General features: G+C 36.6%; 1 protein-coding gene across 1 annotated transcript; it reads left to right on the top strand.

Moving 5' to 3' along the window:
* The first annotated feature begins 8,571 nt into the window (after positions 1-8,571).
* LOC149150113 (putative disease resistance protein At1g61300) lies at positions 8,572-15,523 on the top strand. Its single transcript, XM_089442704.1, has 2 exons — positions 8,572-9,034; positions 15,141-15,523. The coding sequence occupies exons 1-2, from the start codon at positions 8,572-8,574 to the stop codon at positions 15,521-15,523; spliced, it is 846 nt and encodes a 281-aa protein (XP_089298830.1).
* Positions 15,524-19,211: the final 3,688 nt, after the last annotated feature.

Here is a 19,211-nt window from a genome sequence, read left to right as displayed (position 1 = left end):
AGATAAAAGTTGTCTACATGCAGCAATTGAGGTGCATGTAAGAGACATTACTCAAATTGAACACTTCGCTCAATGATGAGCTTGTCCATAGAGGAAATCAGGAGTCAGTATCCTTTCACACCATCAGGGTATCCAAAAAAGATGCACTCAATGCTCTGTGGATCAAGAGATTTCCTCTTTTCAGAGGGGATCCTAGCCCATGCTTGGGAGCCGAAAACATGGAAGTGGGTGACCTTCGATTCAATGCCGCTCCAAGCCTCAAAGGGGGCTTGATCCTTGACAAATCTATGAGGAGATATGTTCTGGATGTAGTTAGCACAATTAAGTGCTTCAGCCCATAGCTTATGAGGTAGTGACTTAGCATGCAGCATGTAGGAAGCCATCTCTTTGAGAGATTGGTTCTCTCTCAGTAACTCCGTTCTACTGCGGAGTGTATGGAACTGTGTGCTGCAACTGTATGCCAGACTCAAGGCAAAGGTTCTGAAGTGCTATGTTAACATATTCCCCCCCATTGTCTATACGAAGCGTTTTGGTCTTTCTCTCCGACTATGTCTCAACTAGTGCTTTGAAATCTTCAAAGTGCACAAAAACTTCAGATTTGGCCCTGAGAAAATACACCCAAGTGTACCATGGGAAATCATCAATAAATGTAAGCACATACCTTGCTTTGTTGATGGAAGGATGAGAAAAAGGCCCCATGAGATCACTATGGATCAGATCTAGAGGAGAGGATGCTTTGTGAGTCTTGCCAGTGTCATACTTTTCTCTAGGATGTTTGCCAAGGACACACCCTTCACAAACTCCTTTGGAGAAACTGATATTTGGCAAGCCTTCCACCATCTCATGCTTGCTTAGCTACTGCATATACCTGTCATTTAAGTGACCAAACCTCTTGTGCAAAAGCCTACTACTATCATCAACATGTGTAAGCAATAAGGAGGATTCAGATTCAATAAATTCAGAAAATGCATACAGTCTAGCTCCATTGTTTACCTCACTGGTTGTAATTTTGGAGCTGTTATGTAGGTCATATATGTTCACTGCATCTAGAGGGAATTCCACTCTCTTTCTAGTGTCAGAATGAGTGATCTGATAAACTGAAAGTAGGTTTATCAAAAGTTTTGGAACATGAAGAACATCCTCAAAGCTTCCGTGTAAAAGTTCCACTCTACCTTTTCTGGTGACCTCAATAGGTGATTCATCTCCCATGAGGATGGGAGGTCTTTTGCATGCATCCAAAGAGGAATAGACTTCCTTTGTAGTAGCCATATGATGTGGTGCACTAGAATCTATAATCCATGCATCAGGGGAAGAGTTAATTACAACTAAAGCATGAAAATTGTTACCTTTCCCGTGTGGCGGATCCTTAGTTTTCTTCTTCGCGCCTTGAGGGATGTGGTCCCCAAGGTTGTTCTTCTGAAGGATTTCTATCATTTGGTCAATTTTTTTCTTCATTTAAGAGGATTTCGGATGGAATCCTCGGTGACAGTAGGTGCATTTATCTCCTTTCTTTCCTTTCTCATTTCTGGAGCCGGAGGAGTCATTGAAGGGCTTGGTGTACCCTTCCTTCTTTGGATGGGAATGAGCTTTTCCCTTGTCTTTTTGCTGCTGATTTTTCTGATTTGAATCAGATCTGTGATTTTTATTATGGTTGCCATCATGCACAGCAAGTGCATGCGCTTTTGGAGGTTTGATTTTCCCCATGCCAATGAGTTTATCTTGCTCAAAAGTGAGGGACTCCATGTACTCTTTGAGAGAAGGCATAGTGTAGGATTTACCTATTGCGAACCTTACTGAAGGAAATGTAGACACAAAGATGGAGTATTCTGGTCCGAGCTTTGACATAATAGAGAGAACTTGGCAACTCTCCTCTTTGGATTTGTCAATTCCACAACCCTTGAGTTGCAGCAATAGATCATTATATTTGGTTAAGAAGTCTTGAATTCTGTCATAGTTCCGTGGATCCAATGAGAGTAGATCCACTTCGAGTAGATGTCCTTTCATCTCAACCTGTTTCCCGTAGAGTTCTTCAACCTTCTTCCAAATCTCATTGGGAGTACTGCAAGCAGATAGATGAAACTACAACTCTGGGGAGATGCACAATGAATATGGATTCGTGGGCCTCATCCATGTGGTTGAGGTACTTGGATTTCTCTATGGCTGAAGTGGTTCCACTTCTACAGCCATGGTCATCTTGTACAACCCTTTCTGACAAAGGTATCGAGCCATTTGGTCCTTCCATTCGTGATAGTTGTACAGTGTTAAGATTGATGCTTTGGGAAACTCCATTTTTCTGTCGATCTTCGATCTCCAAGTTGCTATGCCTACAAAAATAAAGTACTGGTGTGCCTTTTATATAGCAACATGTGGGCTCTGATACCATGTAAATGTGTTAGAAAACCTGCACAGATGAATCTAGCTAGTAAAGGTTGAACACACAACTTTGCAGAGCAAAAACACTAAAAAATATCGAAAGAACAAACAAAATTATTGATTAACAAAAAATAGGTTACAATGCTCATGATATACTACATGAGAGTCAACTAATACGCATCATTGGGTGAATATCCCAAGGTAATGCGCCATAGTGGTGATCAATGAGAGGACTCAACACCTACAACAAGTTTTGGAGAGAACTAGCTAGTTGTAGAGTGAAAGGAGGAGCAAATCATGCAGAAAGGATCTTGCATGTAGTCCCATGCATGCATGGACAGTCAAAGGTGCCAATCTAGTGAAGATTCCAATGTTGAAGCCTTGCATGTCAGTGAATGCTCCAACTAAGTGTCCGCATGTGCTAGTAATGAAAGTCCTAGGTGTGTAGTACCTCCAACAAACTCCATAAACATTGTTGTTGCTGTAGTCATCCGAGAGATTAACGATGGTAGGCAGTTGGATCATAACCGTCGGCTTCTAGAAGCTCAATTAAATCGCATGAAGGTCATCTTAATTGATATCACCAGTCAATTCGAGTGGCAGTGCAAGACTTGTTGGAAAAACAATAGTAATTCCAACCACCACCATTAATGTTGCGTCTAGCTTCTTCTAGAATTCGGGGGAGCTGGATAGCTTCCTGGAGAAGCCTCTGACTCCAGAAAGACTCCAGAAGGTTCTGTATTGTGTATAAAAACCTGTTCATCCATCGAATGAAGACAAGTTCTGTGTTTATGTGTTTAACTGTGTGATCTCTGATTTGGTATCAGAGCGAGGTGAGGTTGAGTGCTGCAAGGTTCTTCTGAGAGGGTGCATTCTAGAGAGGCTGGAGGTGTGAGAAGAACGAGCTGTGGTGCAGCAGAAGCGTGGAGAGAAGCTGTGCATAAGTTTGTGCTGGTGCGGTGAGGGAAAACTAAACTCTCACCAGTTGCTTGATGTTATCAGTCCATCGTTTTTTGGCTTAATAACTAGTTTCATGTTCTCTGAAGGAAACATATATAACAATATTTTGGCTCTTTCAGTGCTCAAATGATGATTAAGCTTACTAGGTCTGAAAATGTTTGTTTAGGGTAATTTGTGGCACAAATGAGTGGGATTCGAAAGTTTTAGTAAGATTGTAAACAATTTTGTGCATTAATGGTGTATAAATTTTGGGTTTCTGTGTGCCTGTTTATGCGCAAATTTTATGAAAGGTGCGCATGTAGTCATTGAATATATTTAAAATTAAAAATTCATAATGTTGTAAGTGGGATAATGCCCTATTTTTTGCATAGGGATAATACTCTGTTTTTTTACGGATTGATGGACCTACAAGTCTAGGCAATGTGAGTCTGGGTGATTTTTGGCAAAATAAGGGACACTGACTATAGCATTTGGTAAAAAGAAAAAAAGAGTGTTTCAAAAAACTTCACTGTAATGTGTTGTTTCTTGCATAGGGATGATTCCAAAAACGGCTGAAAGTGTCTCCAGTCGTGTTTGTATGCCAAAATCGTTCTAGGCTTCGGAATAATTTGCTTGGATAGTTTCTGAAAAATATCCAGTTGTATGCAGCTCTATGCTTGCTATTCCAGGAATCGAACGTTTGATGTTTGTTTCTAAAAAAAGGAAAGAAGAAGGCAGCCATATTATCTAATAATATTGGATAAAATTTTTACTTAAAGATTTAGAAGCTTATTGACAATGGCTAATATATTGGCAGAATCTTATTTATCTGAATCTAACAAGTTAGATGGTGAAAATTATGCAAATTGGAAGTTTAAGTTGCAGACTTTGATGGAAGGCAACAATACATGGGCGATTGTGTCTAGAGCTGAAGTTAAGCCAGTGTCCCCTCAAGCCACAGATGCTGCAATTCAAGATTGGGAGCGACGAGAAAACAAAGCAAAGGTGCTTTTGTGGATGACGGTTAAGGACAACATTATTCCACACATTAGAGAGTGCAAAACATCCAAGGAGACATGGGACACTTTCAAAAATTTGTATGAAACGAAGACTACAATCGAATATTGTATTTAAATAGTAAGCTTCTTTCAATTAAGATGGAAGAAAATGAAACTGTTAATGATTTTATTTCTAGAATTAAAGATCTAAAGGATAAATTAGGTGACATTGGTGAATCAGTATATAGTACAGACTTGGTTAATGTGACATTAAGTGGAATGCTTGATGAATATCAAATGTTTATAACTGGTCTTTCAGCTAGAGAGAAGGCTCCTACTTTTGATGAGTTGGCAGGTATACTTATGTAGGAAGAAGAGCGGAGAAGAAGCCTTAAACATAAATCTCCCAATTCAAATTTGACATTGATGCCAAAGGGAAGCAGTCCTTCAAAGGAAAATAGTGGGAGAAAAATAAAGGCAAAAGGCCATAGGTAAAATCATTTCAAGGTACCCCTTTACCAATGACAAATGCCAAATCAAGTAGAGATGATGTGTGTTATTACTGTGGTAAACCTGGTAATTTTGCTAAGAATTGCATGAAAAGGAGGTCTGATCAATTTAAACAAAGAAGGCATTCAAGAAATTATGTTGATAGAGATGAAGCAATTAGTCAAGATGTTAGCAATCTTAAATTGTTTGTGTCCAATGTTGCTTTATCAACAGAAACTAATGATGATAATGCTTGGTTTATAGATTCTGGTGCATCAATCCATATGTCATGCAAAAGAGATTGGTTTGATACTTATCATGAGATTAATAATGGTGGACACATCTATTTAGGAAATAATAGATCACATGAAATTAAAGGATATGGTAATATAAGTGTTATGATGCCTAATGGACAAGAAAAACAAATTCAAAATGTGGTGTATGTTCCAGGATTAAAGAAGAACTTAATTTCAGTCTCTACTATCACAGATCAACATTTAAAAGTTGAATTTGCGAAATCACATTGTTTGGTAAAGGATGTGCAGAACAACTACAAGGTTGTTGCAAACGGAATGAGAGTTGGAGGCTTATACAAGTTGGATGTAATGAAGAATGGGCATCAAGCTTTGGCATCAACAGGCATGTCAACTATGGAGCTTTGGCATCGAAGGTGTGGACACTTAAATCATAATGACCTAATGTTACTACAAAAGAAATTGATGGTAGAAGGTCTTCCAATTATTAAGGGTGAACACTTTGAATGTGAAGGTTGTGCACTAGGAAAACAACATAGGGAAGAATTTCATGTGCATGAAAATAGAAGAAAACATGAAATACTTGAACTAGTGCATACTGATGTATGTGGTCTAATGCAAACTAAGTCACTTGGTGGACCATATTACTTTGTTATATTTATTGATGATAGCACTAGATACACCTGGGTGTACTTTATAAGAAACAAAAGTGACGTGTTTGAATACTTTAAAGAATTCAAGAGTATGGTTGAAAAGCAAACAGGAAAGAGCATTAAAATTCTTCGATCAGATAAAGGTGGTGAGTACACTTCAGGAGCTTTTATCAAATATTGCAAACAAAATGGAATTATGCAACAATTTACAGTACCACATACACCTCAACAAAATGGAGTAACTGAAAGAAAGAATAGAACATTAGTTGAATGTGCTCGAAGTATGTTAAAAAGTAAAGGACTTTCTAATAGTTTTTGGGTTGAAGCCATTAATACAGTTGTATATCTTAAAAATAGAAGCCCTACTAAGTATCTTGAGCACAAAACACCATTTGAAGCATTTTATGGTTTTAAACCTAAAGTTAGTCATTTAAGGATATTTGGATGCAAGGCCTTTGCTCATATTCCTAAAGAGGATAGGAGAAAGTTAGATGCCAAAGCCATCAAATGTATTTTTATTGGATATTGCACTGATCAAAAAGCATATAAAATGTATGATCCAAGTACTGACAAGGTCTTTGCAAGTATAGATGTTATATTTCATGAGCATGTAGATAAACAAATAAAAGAAGATGAACATAATACATGGCAGTCTTCTTATGAAAGCTTTAAGGAAGAAGAAGAAGTTGTGGAATCAACTGAAGAACAAGAACACATGGACATTCCAAAAGACACATCAAGGAATCAAAGTCCACAAAGAAGTGATGAAGACACTGCACAGAGAAGAAAAGGAGAAGGTACTCCACAAAGTAATGAACCTCTAAGAAGGTCAACATGACATATTCAAGCCCCCATCAGGTATAGAGATTATGCTTTAATGTCTCAAGTAATGACTATTTTTGAGCCCTTAAATTATGAACAAGCCAAAAATCGTAAAGAATGGATGGAAGCTATGACAAAAGAATATGACTCTATAATGAAAAATGAAACTTGGGAATTAATAGAACTACCTGAAAATAAAGACCCTATAGGATTAAAATGGTTGTACAAGACAGAATTTAATGCAGATGGTAGCATAGACAAGTATAAGGCAAGATTGGTTGCAAAAGGTTATTCACAAAAAGAAGGTATACATTATGAAGATATCTTTGCTCCGGTTGCAAAAATGAATACAATCAGAATAATGATAGCATTGGCAACTAAATATGATTGGAAGCTACATCAATTAGATGTAAAGTCAGCTTTTCTAAATGGTGACTTAAAAGAAGAGATTTATCTTGTTCACCAGAAGGATTTGTAAAGAAGGGTCAAGAACATCTTGTATGCAAGTTAAAAAAGGCCTCATATGGACTAAAACAGGCCCCCAGATATTGGTATGAGAAAATTGACAAATTCTTCTTTCAACAAGGATTTAAAAATAGTAAAAATGATCCTAATTTTTATATCAAGACAGACAGAAATGGGGATATAGTATTACTTTCTATATATGTTGATGATCTAATAATAACAGGGAGTGCTGATAAATTAATAACAAATTAAAAAAATGAAGTTATCACAGGAATTCGAGATGAAGGATCTTGGTGAGATGCATTATTGTCTAGGTCTTGAAGTATGGAGGGATGATGGAAGAACCTTAATCACACAAAGAAAATATACAAATGAAATACTAAAGAGATTTCATATGAATGGATGTAAAGCAGGGAGTACTCCATTGGAACAAAATATCAAATTAAGAAGTGATGATGGAACAAAAAAGGTGAATGGAACATTGTATCGACAATTAGTGTGAAGTCTGAATTATCTCACAACCACCAGACCAGAGATTTCTTATGCAGTAAGCATACTTAGTTAATTCATGGCTAAACCTCAAGAAAGCCATTGGACAGTTGCGAAAAGGGTCCTTCGATACTTAAAGGGAACTATCAATTTTGGTATTGAATATACTAATGCTTGTAATGTTGAATTGACAGGTCATTCTGATTCTGACTGGGCTGGAAATCTAGATGACAGGAAATCCACCACTGGATACGTCTTCAATATAGGATCGAGAGTTATATCATGGAGCAGTAAGAAACAGGAAACGGTTTCCTTATCATCAACTGAAGCAGAATATAAAGCATTATGTAGTGGCACCTGTGAAGCAATATGGCTCAGAAGAATACTTGAAGATGTTGGTGAAGGTCAACAAGAACCTACAGTGATCAGATGTGATAATCAAAGCACCATCAAACTGGGGAACAATCTTGTATGTCATGCAAGGTCAAAACATATAGACACACAATATCATTTTGTAAGAGAAAAGGTCCAATCAAAAGAAATTTCTCTAATGTACTGTAATACAAATGAGAATGTAGCTGACATATTAACTAAGCCTCTTGGAAAGGCAAAATTTGAGTTTTGTAGAAGTAAGATGTGTTGTAGAAAATCAAGATTATATTGTAAGCCTAGCTAAGACTTAGACCATCAAGCATATCAATTAAGAGTATGTTTACAGTGTCTTACATATTGTATATTTGTCATATGGTTGGAATTAAGGGGGAGTGTTGGAAAAACAATAGTAATTCCAACCACCACCATTAATGCTGCGTCTAGCTTTTTCTAGAATTCGGCGGAGTTGGATAGCTTCCTGGAGAAGCCACCGACTCTAGAAAGACTCCAGAAAGTTCTTTATTGTGTATAAAAACCTATTTAGCCATCGAATGAAGGCAAGTTCTGTGTTTATGTGTTTAACTGTGTGATCTCTGATTAGACTCCCCCTCAATCTCTGAGAAACTCTTTGCAAAGAATGCAAGATGCACTTGTAAAGGCCGACTACTTGATTGATCGCTCACAACGGCTGCACCATTGTCCTGAGGTTTTTTTTGAATGCCCAGACTCTCTAGAGAAATCAAAGAGTGGAAGGCAGCTTTAAATGTGCTCTTTAATGAACTTCACACCGATTTTTCAGTGTTTTGCAGTGCTCAACAGGTTGCCTACGCCGCACCACAAGAAGCAGAGATAGAGCTAAATAGATGGGTTACGGAAGCTCCCCAAACTCGGATAATAGGAGTATATGCCAACGGTGGTGTGGGAAAAACAACAATGCTCAGAAAAATGTACAACCCCAATAAGGTTAGTGACATTTTTGATGATGCCATTTGGGTTCCAGTCGATCAATTTCCAAATGTAGAGTTGCAGAGTCGTATTGCTTCTAAAGTTAACTTAGACCTCACCAAATGTCATAATGATGTTGACATGCGGAGGATGATGCTGTCTGCATATCTCAAGAGGAGGAATTGTTTTCTGGTTTTAGATAACATGTTGAGAAAACTTGATCTCAACAAATTAGGTGTGGAATTTAGCAATGACAAGTACAACAAACTTATATTCTCTATGGAGAATAGAAATCTGATTGACGAAATGAAGGCCGACGGGTGCATGAAAATACAATGCATGCCCATTGTTGAAATAATAATTTCAACTGCAGCCTTGTTTTATTTGCGATGCGATCTATCGCATATCGCAAATTGCAAATTCTCCCTGTCACCCTCCGTTATGTGTTGTGTTTTCTGGCGATTGCGATGGTGCGATGCGATCCGATCGCATATCACAGATCGCATATCGCAGATCGCACCATATGTGTGTGGTCCATTTTTGTGTTCCGCCAAAAGAGATTCTGCGATGTGATTTAAATGAAGTCAATGGGTGAAGTATAGGCCAACATTAAATGAAATTTTACGTGAAGTAAAAGTTTTTACTTACCGCCAGTAAATGTCAGTAAAACAGTAAATGCTATTTATTGTGGGTTGGTAAGTTTTGGTGAAGTTTTTAATTTTATTTCAGCGGGAGTATGGGCACAAGTAAAAGTCGGTAAAATCATTCAATTTTTATTTCTTTTACGGAAGCATGGCAAGTGAAAACGTGAAGTAATTTCCTTTTGTTGTCATATATATATGTAATGTTTTTTTATGATGAGTGTGAAGAGGTGAGAGGCAACAACGCCCATGTAATAGAATTGTAATACACAGCAGTGTAAATTGCATTGTAATGCACAGCAGTGCGAAGAAGTGAAAATACAGAACGCAGCAGCGTGTGAATGAAAAGGAAAAGGCAGCAGCAGCAAAATAGAATATACAGCAGACACAACAGTCTGAGTCTTTTGTTTTGTTTTTTTTGTAAATCCCTCTGTGAGAGAGGAAGAATCATATTTTGTAACAACAGTTTTTTTTTTTTTATTATTAATGAATAGAAATCTGTGGTGTGTGAAAACTCTGTCAGCTGCAAGTAATTTTTTTTTGGTTTCCGCTGTGCTAAAGATCCTGTGTTTAAAATAGAGCATTGTCTCTGTGTGTGTTCAGTTTGTTTGTTTTTGGGATTTTACCAGAAAAATCCCCAACAGTGGTATCAGAGCTAGTCTAGGCTCTTTGAAGGGTTCAAAGAAGCTGAAGGAAGGATTCTTATTGCAGCAACTTCTCCAGCAGTGTGAAGACTTAGGCAAAAGAACCCAAGGTATTTCTCAAGTTTTTTTTGTGTGTTGCTGTTGAAGACAGTCTATTATTTTAAATACACAGTGAAGTATTTGAAGCATAGTTAAGAGTGCAAAAATGGCTGGCACCAGCACCAGCAATAGCATGGGTATGCAGCTCCCATTATTTGATGGTAAAAACTATGACTATTGGGCAATAACAATGAAAGCCTTGTTTGCTTCCCAAGACTTATGGGAAATAGTTGAGGATGGTTTTGAACAACCAGCAAATGAAAATGAGTTTAATGCATTAACTCAGGGAGAGAAAGATTTGTTAAAGAGCTGCAAGAAGAAGGACTCAAAAGCCCTCTTCTTCTTGTATCAGGCAGTGCATGGAAGCGTGTTTCCAAGGTTAGCAGTAGCTAAGACATCCAAAGAAGCATGGAAAACTCTTAAAACAGCCTATCAAGGCATGGAGAAAGTGAAGACAACAAAACTACAGTTGCTGAGAAAAGATTTTGAGAATCTGAACATGAAGGAGTCAGATAATATTGACTCATTCTTCACTCAAGTAATTGACCTGGTCACACAAATAAGATCTCATGGAGAGATACTTGAAGAAAGGAGGATCGTGGAGAAACTATTGAGGTGCCTACCCTCAAGGTTCCATGTGATTGTCACCACCATAGAAGAGACAAAGGATCTCTCAAATTTCTCAGTTGATGAGCTTCATGCATCACTGATCACACATGAGCAGAGGTTGAGTAGAAATGAAAACTCATCTCTAGAGCAAGCCTTCAAGACCCAGATGTCTCTTGGAAGAGGAAGAGGTCAAGGCAGAGGAAACAAGAGAGGAAGAGGCAGAAGCCAGAACAGAGGCGGAAGGAACATTCCAGCGAATGCTCAAGGAAGAGGTAGCAATCCAAATCAGAACCAAGGTCAAGGTAGCAGCCAACAAGGAGGACAACATCATGCTCAAGGACAAAGGTATGAAAAATCCAATGTCCAATTTTATTACTGTAAAAAATATGGGCATTATGCCAGTGAATGTAGAAAGAAGCAGCATGATGTTAGTAATAGCTCTAGTGCAAATATTACTAGAGAAAATGTCAGCCAAGATAATGTATTGTTAGCTTGTAACATGGCTGAAACAAATAGTGAAGATATATGGTTTCTAGACTCCGGTTGCAGCAACCATATGACAGGAAACATAGCTTTGTTTTCTGCTTTAGATCAAAGTGTGAAGTCACAAGTCACACTTGGGACTGATAGCAAAATTTCTGTTATGGGTAAAGGAGAAGTTAAAATATTTACAAATCAAGGTGAAAAGAAAACCATAGCAGATGTCTATTATGTTCCTGGAATGAGATGTAACCTTTTGAGTATTGGACAGCTTGTCCAAAAAGGTTACAATGTTTTCTTTGAGAATGATGTATGCACCATCATGGATATTCCACCCAGCAAAAGATGTATTACTGAAGTGAGGATGACGAGGAACAGAATGTTCCCTCTCAGGATAAGGGCAGATCTGAAACATAAAGAAATTGCAGCAGTGACCCAAGAGGCTTTCCAAAGCCAACCAAAGGATGAAAATTGGTTGTGGCACTTGAGATTTGGACATCTCAACTTTGGAGGTCTTAACTTGTTGAGCAGAAAAGGGATGGTAAGAGGATTACCATTGATAGAGAAACCAGACAGCCTTTGTGAAGGTTGCATATTGGGAAAACAACACAGAGAAAGTTTTCCATCAAGGAAAAGCATAAGGGCAAAGGCACCCATAGAAATTGTCCACTCAGATTTATGTGGACCAATGCAAACCCCATCTTTAGCAGGCAGCCAATATTTTCTAACATTCATTGATGATTTTACAAGAAAGACTTGGGTTTATTTCTTGAAGAACAAATCGGAAGTGTTTGAAAAATTCCGAAATTTCAAAGCACTTGTGGAAAATCAAAGTGGGCTGCGTATTAAAGTCTTGAGAACAGACAGAGGAGGTGAGTATATCTCCAAAGAATTTTTATGTTTTTGCAGAGAAAATGGAATACATAAGCAGTTTACAGCAAGGTACACCCCACAGCAAAATGGAGTTGCTGAAAGGAAGAACAAAACCATTATGGATATGGCGAGGAGCATGTTGAAGGCAAAGCATTTGCCAAATGATTATTGGGCTGAAGCCGTAAACTGTGCAGTATATATCTTGAATCGGTATCCTACAAAAGCTGTGATGAACAAAGTGCCGGAAGAAGCATGGAGTGGGAGAAAGCAAGGAGTCACCCACATGAAATTTTTTGGATGTGTGGCCTATGCACACATTCCTGATCAGCTAAGGAGGAAGTTGGACAGCAAAGGGGAGAAATGTATCTTCATTGGATACAGTGAGGAATCCAAAGCTTACAGGTTGTATATCCCATCTACCAAGAAGTTTTTTGTAAGCAGAGATGTTCAGTTCATTGAGGAGGAAGCTTGGGATGGAAGCATAGAGAAAACAGTTAATGTTAAAAATTGTTTGTCTCATGATGAAGATGATGAGGAGGTGGCTGAAATACATCCCCAAACAGCAGCGCCAACAGAAGGACAACAAGGAACACCCTTGAGGAGATGAATGCTATAGAGAGAAACAAAACATGGGATTTGGTTGAGCTACCAAAAGGTAAAGAAGTTATTGGAGTTAAATGGGTATATAAGACCAAGTGCAATGCTGAAGGGAAAATTGAAAGGCACAAGGCAAGACTTGTTGTCAAGGGATACAAGCAGCAATATGGGAGAGATTATGAGGAGACTTTCGCACCGGTTACAAGAATGGAAACCGTGAGAGCAGTGCTGTCCATAGCAGCACAAAACAAATGGAAAGTCTACCAAATGGACGTGAAGTCAGCATTCCTAAATGGGGTGTTAATGGAAGAGGTTTATGTTGAACAACCTCTAGGCTATGAGAAGAAAGGTGAAGAGCACAAAGTGTGTAGATTGAAGAAAGCTCTTTATGGGCTGAAGCAAGCGCCAAGAGCATGGTACAGCAAGATAGATTCTTATCTATTGGATAATGAATTCGACAAATGTGAAGGAGAACCCACCGTCTACATCAAAGAAAAAGATGGTAAAATTTTAATTGTTGTGTTGTATGTTGATGATGTAATTTTTACAGGTAATGATGACTACCTCATTGAAAACTTCAAATCAGTCATGAAAGAGGAATTTGAGATGACTGACATGGGTTTGCTGAGATACTTCTTAGGAATAGAAGTAGATCAAAATGAAAATGGAATTTTTATCTCTCAAGCAAGATATGTAAATGAAGTGTTGAGCAGATTTAATATGCAAGAGTGCAAAGCAGCAATCACTCCCACAGTAATGGGATTAAAACTCAGCAAAGAGGACAGCAGCAAGGATTTTGATCCTAGCTTATATAAGAGCATAGTTGGCAGCCTTATGTATTTAACTGCAACTAGGCCGGACATAATGTTTGCTGTTAGCTTAATTTCCAGATTTATGGAGAGGCCAAAAGAGGCACATTGGCAGGCAGCAAAAAGAATTCTGAGGTATGTCAAAGGTACAAAAAGATTTGGCATTTTGTATACTTTTTTAGAAAATTCAAATTTAGTTGGCTATACTGATAGCGATTGGGCTGGAAGTGTGGATGATCGGAAAAGCACATCCGGTTACGTTTTTCACATGGGTTCAGGAGCAATTTCATGGGCTTCCAAGAAACAGCCAATCGTGGCGTTGTCTACAACAGAAGCAGAGTACGTGGCAGCTACAGCAGCAGCGTGTCAAGCGGTTTGGATGAGGAGACTGTTAAGAAGTCTATGCCAAGAGCAGGCAACAACGACAGTGATTTTTTGTGACAATAGCTCAGCTATTGCGTTGTCCAAGAATTCTGTGTTTCACAAGCGAACGAAACACATTGATACAAGGTTTCACTACATCAGAGAATTGGTGAACAATGGAGAAATCGTTTTACAACATTGCAGGACTCAGGAACAGGTTGCGGATATTCTGACCAAGCCATTGGACCAGAAAAGCTTTGAATCTTTGAGGAAATGTCTGGGTATGATTGATAACCTAGTAGTTGAAATTAAAGGGGAGTGTTGAAATAATAATTTCAACTGCAGCCTTGTTTTATTTGCGATGCGATCTATCGCATATTGCAAATTGCAAATTGTCCCTGTCACCCTCCGTTATGTGTTGTGTTTTCTGGCGATTGCGATGGTGCGATGCGATCCGATTGCATATCGCAGATCGCACCATATCTGTGTGGTCCATTTTTGTGTTCCACCAAAAGAGATTCTGCGATGCGATTTAAATGAAGTCAATGGGTGAAGTATAGGCCAGCATTAAATGAAATTTTACGTGAAGTAAAAGTTTTTACTTACCGCCAGTAAATGTCAGTAAAACAGTAAATGCTATTTACTGTGGGTTGGTAAGTTTTGGTGAAGTTTTTAATTTTATTTCAACGGGAGTATGGGCACAAGTAAGAGCCGGTAAAATCATTCAATTTTTATTTCTTTTACGGAAGCATGGCAAGTGAAAACGTGAAGTAATTTCCTTTTGTTGTCATATATATATGTAATGTTTTTTTATGATGAGTGTGAAGAGGTGAGAGGCAGCAGCGCCCATGTAATAGAATTGTAATACACAGCAGTGTAAATTGCATTGTAATGCACAGCAGTGCGAAGAAGTGAAAATACAGAATGCAGCAGCGTGTGAATGAAAAGGAAAAGGCAGCAGCAGCAAAATAGAATATACAGCAAACACAGCAGTCTGAGTCTTTTGTTTTGTTTTTTTTTGTAAATCCCTCTGTGAGAGAGGAAGAATCATATTTTGTAACAACAGTTTTCTTTTTTTTATTAATGAATAGAAATCTGTGGTGTGTGAAAACTCTGTCAGCTGCAAGTAATTTTTTTTTGGTTTCCGCTGTGCTAAAGATCCTGTGTTTAAAATAGAGCAATGTCTCTGTGTGTGTTCAGTTTGTTTGTTTTTGGGATTTTACCAGAAAAATCCCCAACACCCATGTATGACACATGGCAGTTTTTCAACAATATAGCTTTCAAAGATGTGCATATTCCGGGGGAGATAGAACACATTTCCAAAGAAGTTGCCAGCGAATGTGAAGGTCTGCCCCTAGCGATAAAGTTAGTAGCCTTTGCAATGATTTGCAACAAAGCTTTAAATGATTGGCAGCTTGCTTTAAGGCAAATGCAGAGAACGGATTTCAGTTTTGCAATCTCTCGTCCTTCCATTGATCCAGTTTTGTTTCAGCGATTGAGGTGGAGTTACGAGACTCTGCCTCATGCCAATTTGAAAAATTGTTTTCTATACTGTGCCACTTTTGCCCAAGGTGAACAAAATCCGGTGAAAGCATTGGTGCATATCTAGATCGCAAAGGCCTACTTAAGGGCAGAGATGCAGACTCTTTGTTGAAGATGGGGTACAATTATGTAGAGTTATTAGAAAATCGATGCTTATTTCAGGTGAAAGGAGATGTCATTACAGTTCACTCGGTTATCCATAACATGATGATTTGTCTCGTAGAGAATGAGAACTGTGTATTTAGGGCAAGTCAAAGGCTTCAACATTTCCCTCATATCCAGAACCAGGTTGTTTGCAAAAGACTCTCAGTCTATGACAATAATATCACGTCTTTGCCGACAAAGGACTTGCGATGCCCCAAATTGGTTTCTCTATTCCTGGGAAAAAATGAAGATTTGAAAGAAACTCCAGCAGGATTTTTCCTCAACTTCACGTCGTTGAGGGTATTGGAGCTGAGAATCCCGGTAAAAACATTGCCACCATCGATGTGGCATTTAATACACCTTGAGTTTCTCAATCTGAGTTGGACTGAAATTGAAGATATACCCGAAGATATTGGTAATCTTTCTTCCCATCAGTTTCTGTATCCGGGATATTGCAAAAATCTAAAACCGTTGCCATCTCAACTAGGGGACCTAGAAAATATGAAGTATCTCTATCTTAAGGGTTGGTATAGCTTAAGAGATTTTCCAAATGAGATAAACTGTAAGATTTAACTATAAGAGAATGGAATTCTAACAAATACTTTGTTACCATTGAAGTCTTTGCGTCAATTCTGTTCCACACTCGTATTATTTGAGGGGAAGTTATTTTTTTTATGGAATGCAACCAATGTGTGTGAATTTACCATTGAGCAAGTTAACATGATTATAAATATATCTTCAAATTTCTTAGGTTTAAATCACAGTCACCAAATTAGAGTTCTAATTTAGGTTTAAATCATAATTACCAAGTTAGAGTTCTAATTTGGATTGGCATACGATAGATACGGAAATAATTTGATTGGATATTTTTCAATTCGACAAAAAATCTTCGATGTACATCAAAATATTTAGCAACACTATACATCAAATTCGTCAATATACATCAAAATATTCGTCAATAAAACTATTTGATTGGCCTTTGTCCATGGTGCATAATAAAACTATTTGATTGGCCTTTGTCAAGTTTCACCACCTCGTTTCTAATAACAAAATCACTTCACATTTTGTTGTTCCTAATAACAAAATCGCTTCACATTTTGTTGAGCATAATGTGGCATTCAAAAAATTTCTTATCTATCCTATGTAAGCCTATTGCTTAAGTAATGTTATCCTTTGTAAACCTAATCCTCAATAAAAAATGGTGATGGATAACATTAAATTTCTTGCTATTGTATAAAACCTTTGCTGGTGCTCAAAATAGGTTAACCACACAACATCTTGAATAATTGCAAGATTGTTAGTGTAACATCTCAGTTTATCTTCTTGGGAAAATTGTAATTAAATTTGTTTAAAACTATGCATGGATATTTATTTATGGCCATATTGATATTTTTATTTTTATTTCTATCTTATCCCCACTTTGTGAAGGATACTTTTGCTAGTGCTCATTCCTTGATGGAAGACTAAACTTGACAAATTTTTCAAATATTCTATAGTGCAATAACCTAGATTATGTATTCTTGAATCCAATTTTCTTCTCTTCTTCCACACTATTTGGGACTCCATCTTTTATTCACACTAATCATAAAAATATTTAGCTTTCTTGAAGGTTTTATCAAGTGTTTTTGGCTCATAAAACTCATTGAAATCTTGAAAAGAATATGGTATTTCCTTGAAAAAATGATGTATCTTCACTTTCTCATCCTTGATATGAGGGACATACATTAGAAATTTTCTGAATCTATTTGCATATGAATCCATTGCTGGTTGTCCCAATTTGGGGTCATTGAACTCTCTAATATTTCCATCGTAATATCTTTCATAGTTTTATTTCTCTATGAAGTATATTTCAAAATTTTCCAAGTTGAGCTTATTTTTGTTGATGCCTTAGTTCTCCCATAAAATGTCAACTTCTCATTTTCATTTGAATATGGCTACATTGGCTTTCATATTCTCACAATAAGTATGTACCCTAAAGTATTTCTTCAATCCTAACAACCATGCTTCATTCTTCTTATTCTTCTAAACCTCACCATCAAAAGTAGGTGGCTTCACCTTCTTGAATTCCTTGGGCAAGAAACTCCTTTTACACCACTCCTTCCTTTTCTTATGCAATCCTAACCTATATACATTTCTTAACAACTTGTTTGAGATACCTATCTCCTCACTAGAGGTCTCTATACAGGTTTAATTGTTGAATATGTCTTTCCTAACAGTCATGTGCCTCATATTTGTGATATTTCTTGCTGTATTTCTATTACTTGGCTCATCTTTTATAATTTTTAATCATGATTATTACCTTAAAGTGGATATTTATATTTGAGATGTTCCTTTCTTGGGGACAGTGCCAAGACAATCTTTGCAAGATTTAAAGAAAACCTCCTTGCTTTAGGCCTCAAAGTAGCTCTTAAGCCAGAGAGGGTAACCCTTAGATATTTTATGCCATATGACTTCTTAGTGTCACTTCAATAATATATTTGCAATATAAACTCAAATTCCAATTTTCGATGATTTTTTAATCACAACTATAGGTAATAATTATATAAAACCACTTATAGGCAATATTACCTAGTGAAGCTAACTCTAACATTTACCACTCAGTAAAAATATTATTGCTTCAAACCCTAATTATGAAGGAAGATACTAATCAAATCATATATACTTTGGTGATCAAGTAGTTTAAATTTTAAAAAACTGTATTGATGAGGTATAATAAAGATGCACGTTCTTGATTAGTTTTGGAATTTAAAAATAAATAATTTTCAAATTAGAGTTACAATAATTTTAATGGAAATAAATTCAGTATGAATATTAAATTTTTATTATTCGATATAAGTCTATTTATCTATATTAACTACATTTACTATTGTGATCAATATAAATCTATCTACTTATATCAACCATATTTATTAATGTAATTATGTTAATTACAATAACAATTATTAATATTAAAATTATGATTATAATAATAATAATTAAATTTATACTAACCATTAATAACATATAGCTTCAAAAGTAAAAAATAAAAATAAAAATATTAATATTAATTTACTTTAATTTTGAATTATTTTCATTTAATCAATGTCCTTAAATACATTCTTCCTTAACACAATCTCAATTTCTTAGAACAATGCTTTTTACAAACATATTACAATTCTCCAAAGTATTGTTCCTCTCCCTCACGACGTCTACGCTCGGGGGATCATGAGCATCTTTCCATAACTTTTTATATCCTTATGTCCACTAAAGATGGTTGTCTACATAGGACATGTGAATGATCATGACATTTATTTAAGATTTTTTTTGGAATCTCCTCTTTCATCACTCGTAACGACTCTATTTTCATACTTTTTATATTCATATTCACTCCACCGAAATCTATGCCCTTATCACCCAAATCAAAAGAACATAATATCATTTGATAATTAAACTAATTCAAGTGTACTAATTAGAGTGTACGTGAAGTTAACAATAATGTATTTAAAGAGTTTATTGAAATTGAAGTTTGAAGTTGTTTTAAAAAAATGAAAATTTTAGTAATTAATTATGAAAAATTACAAATTAGAATATTTTATTGTTTAAATTGTAAGTTGTTTTAATAAAAATGAAAA

The sequence above is a fragment of the Pinus tabuliformis genome, chromosome 9 (genome assembly GCF_031772625.1).
Source record: "Pinus tabuliformis cultivar Carrire ecotype Pingquan chromosome 9, CPIR1, whole genome shotgun sequence".
NCBI classification, from domain to species: Eukaryota; Viridiplantae; Streptophyta; class Pinopsida; order Pinales; family Pinaceae; genus Pinus; species Pinus tabuliformis.
Note: the sequence above shows the minus strand (reverse complement) of the source record. Positions and strands in the feature narration are given on the sequence as shown.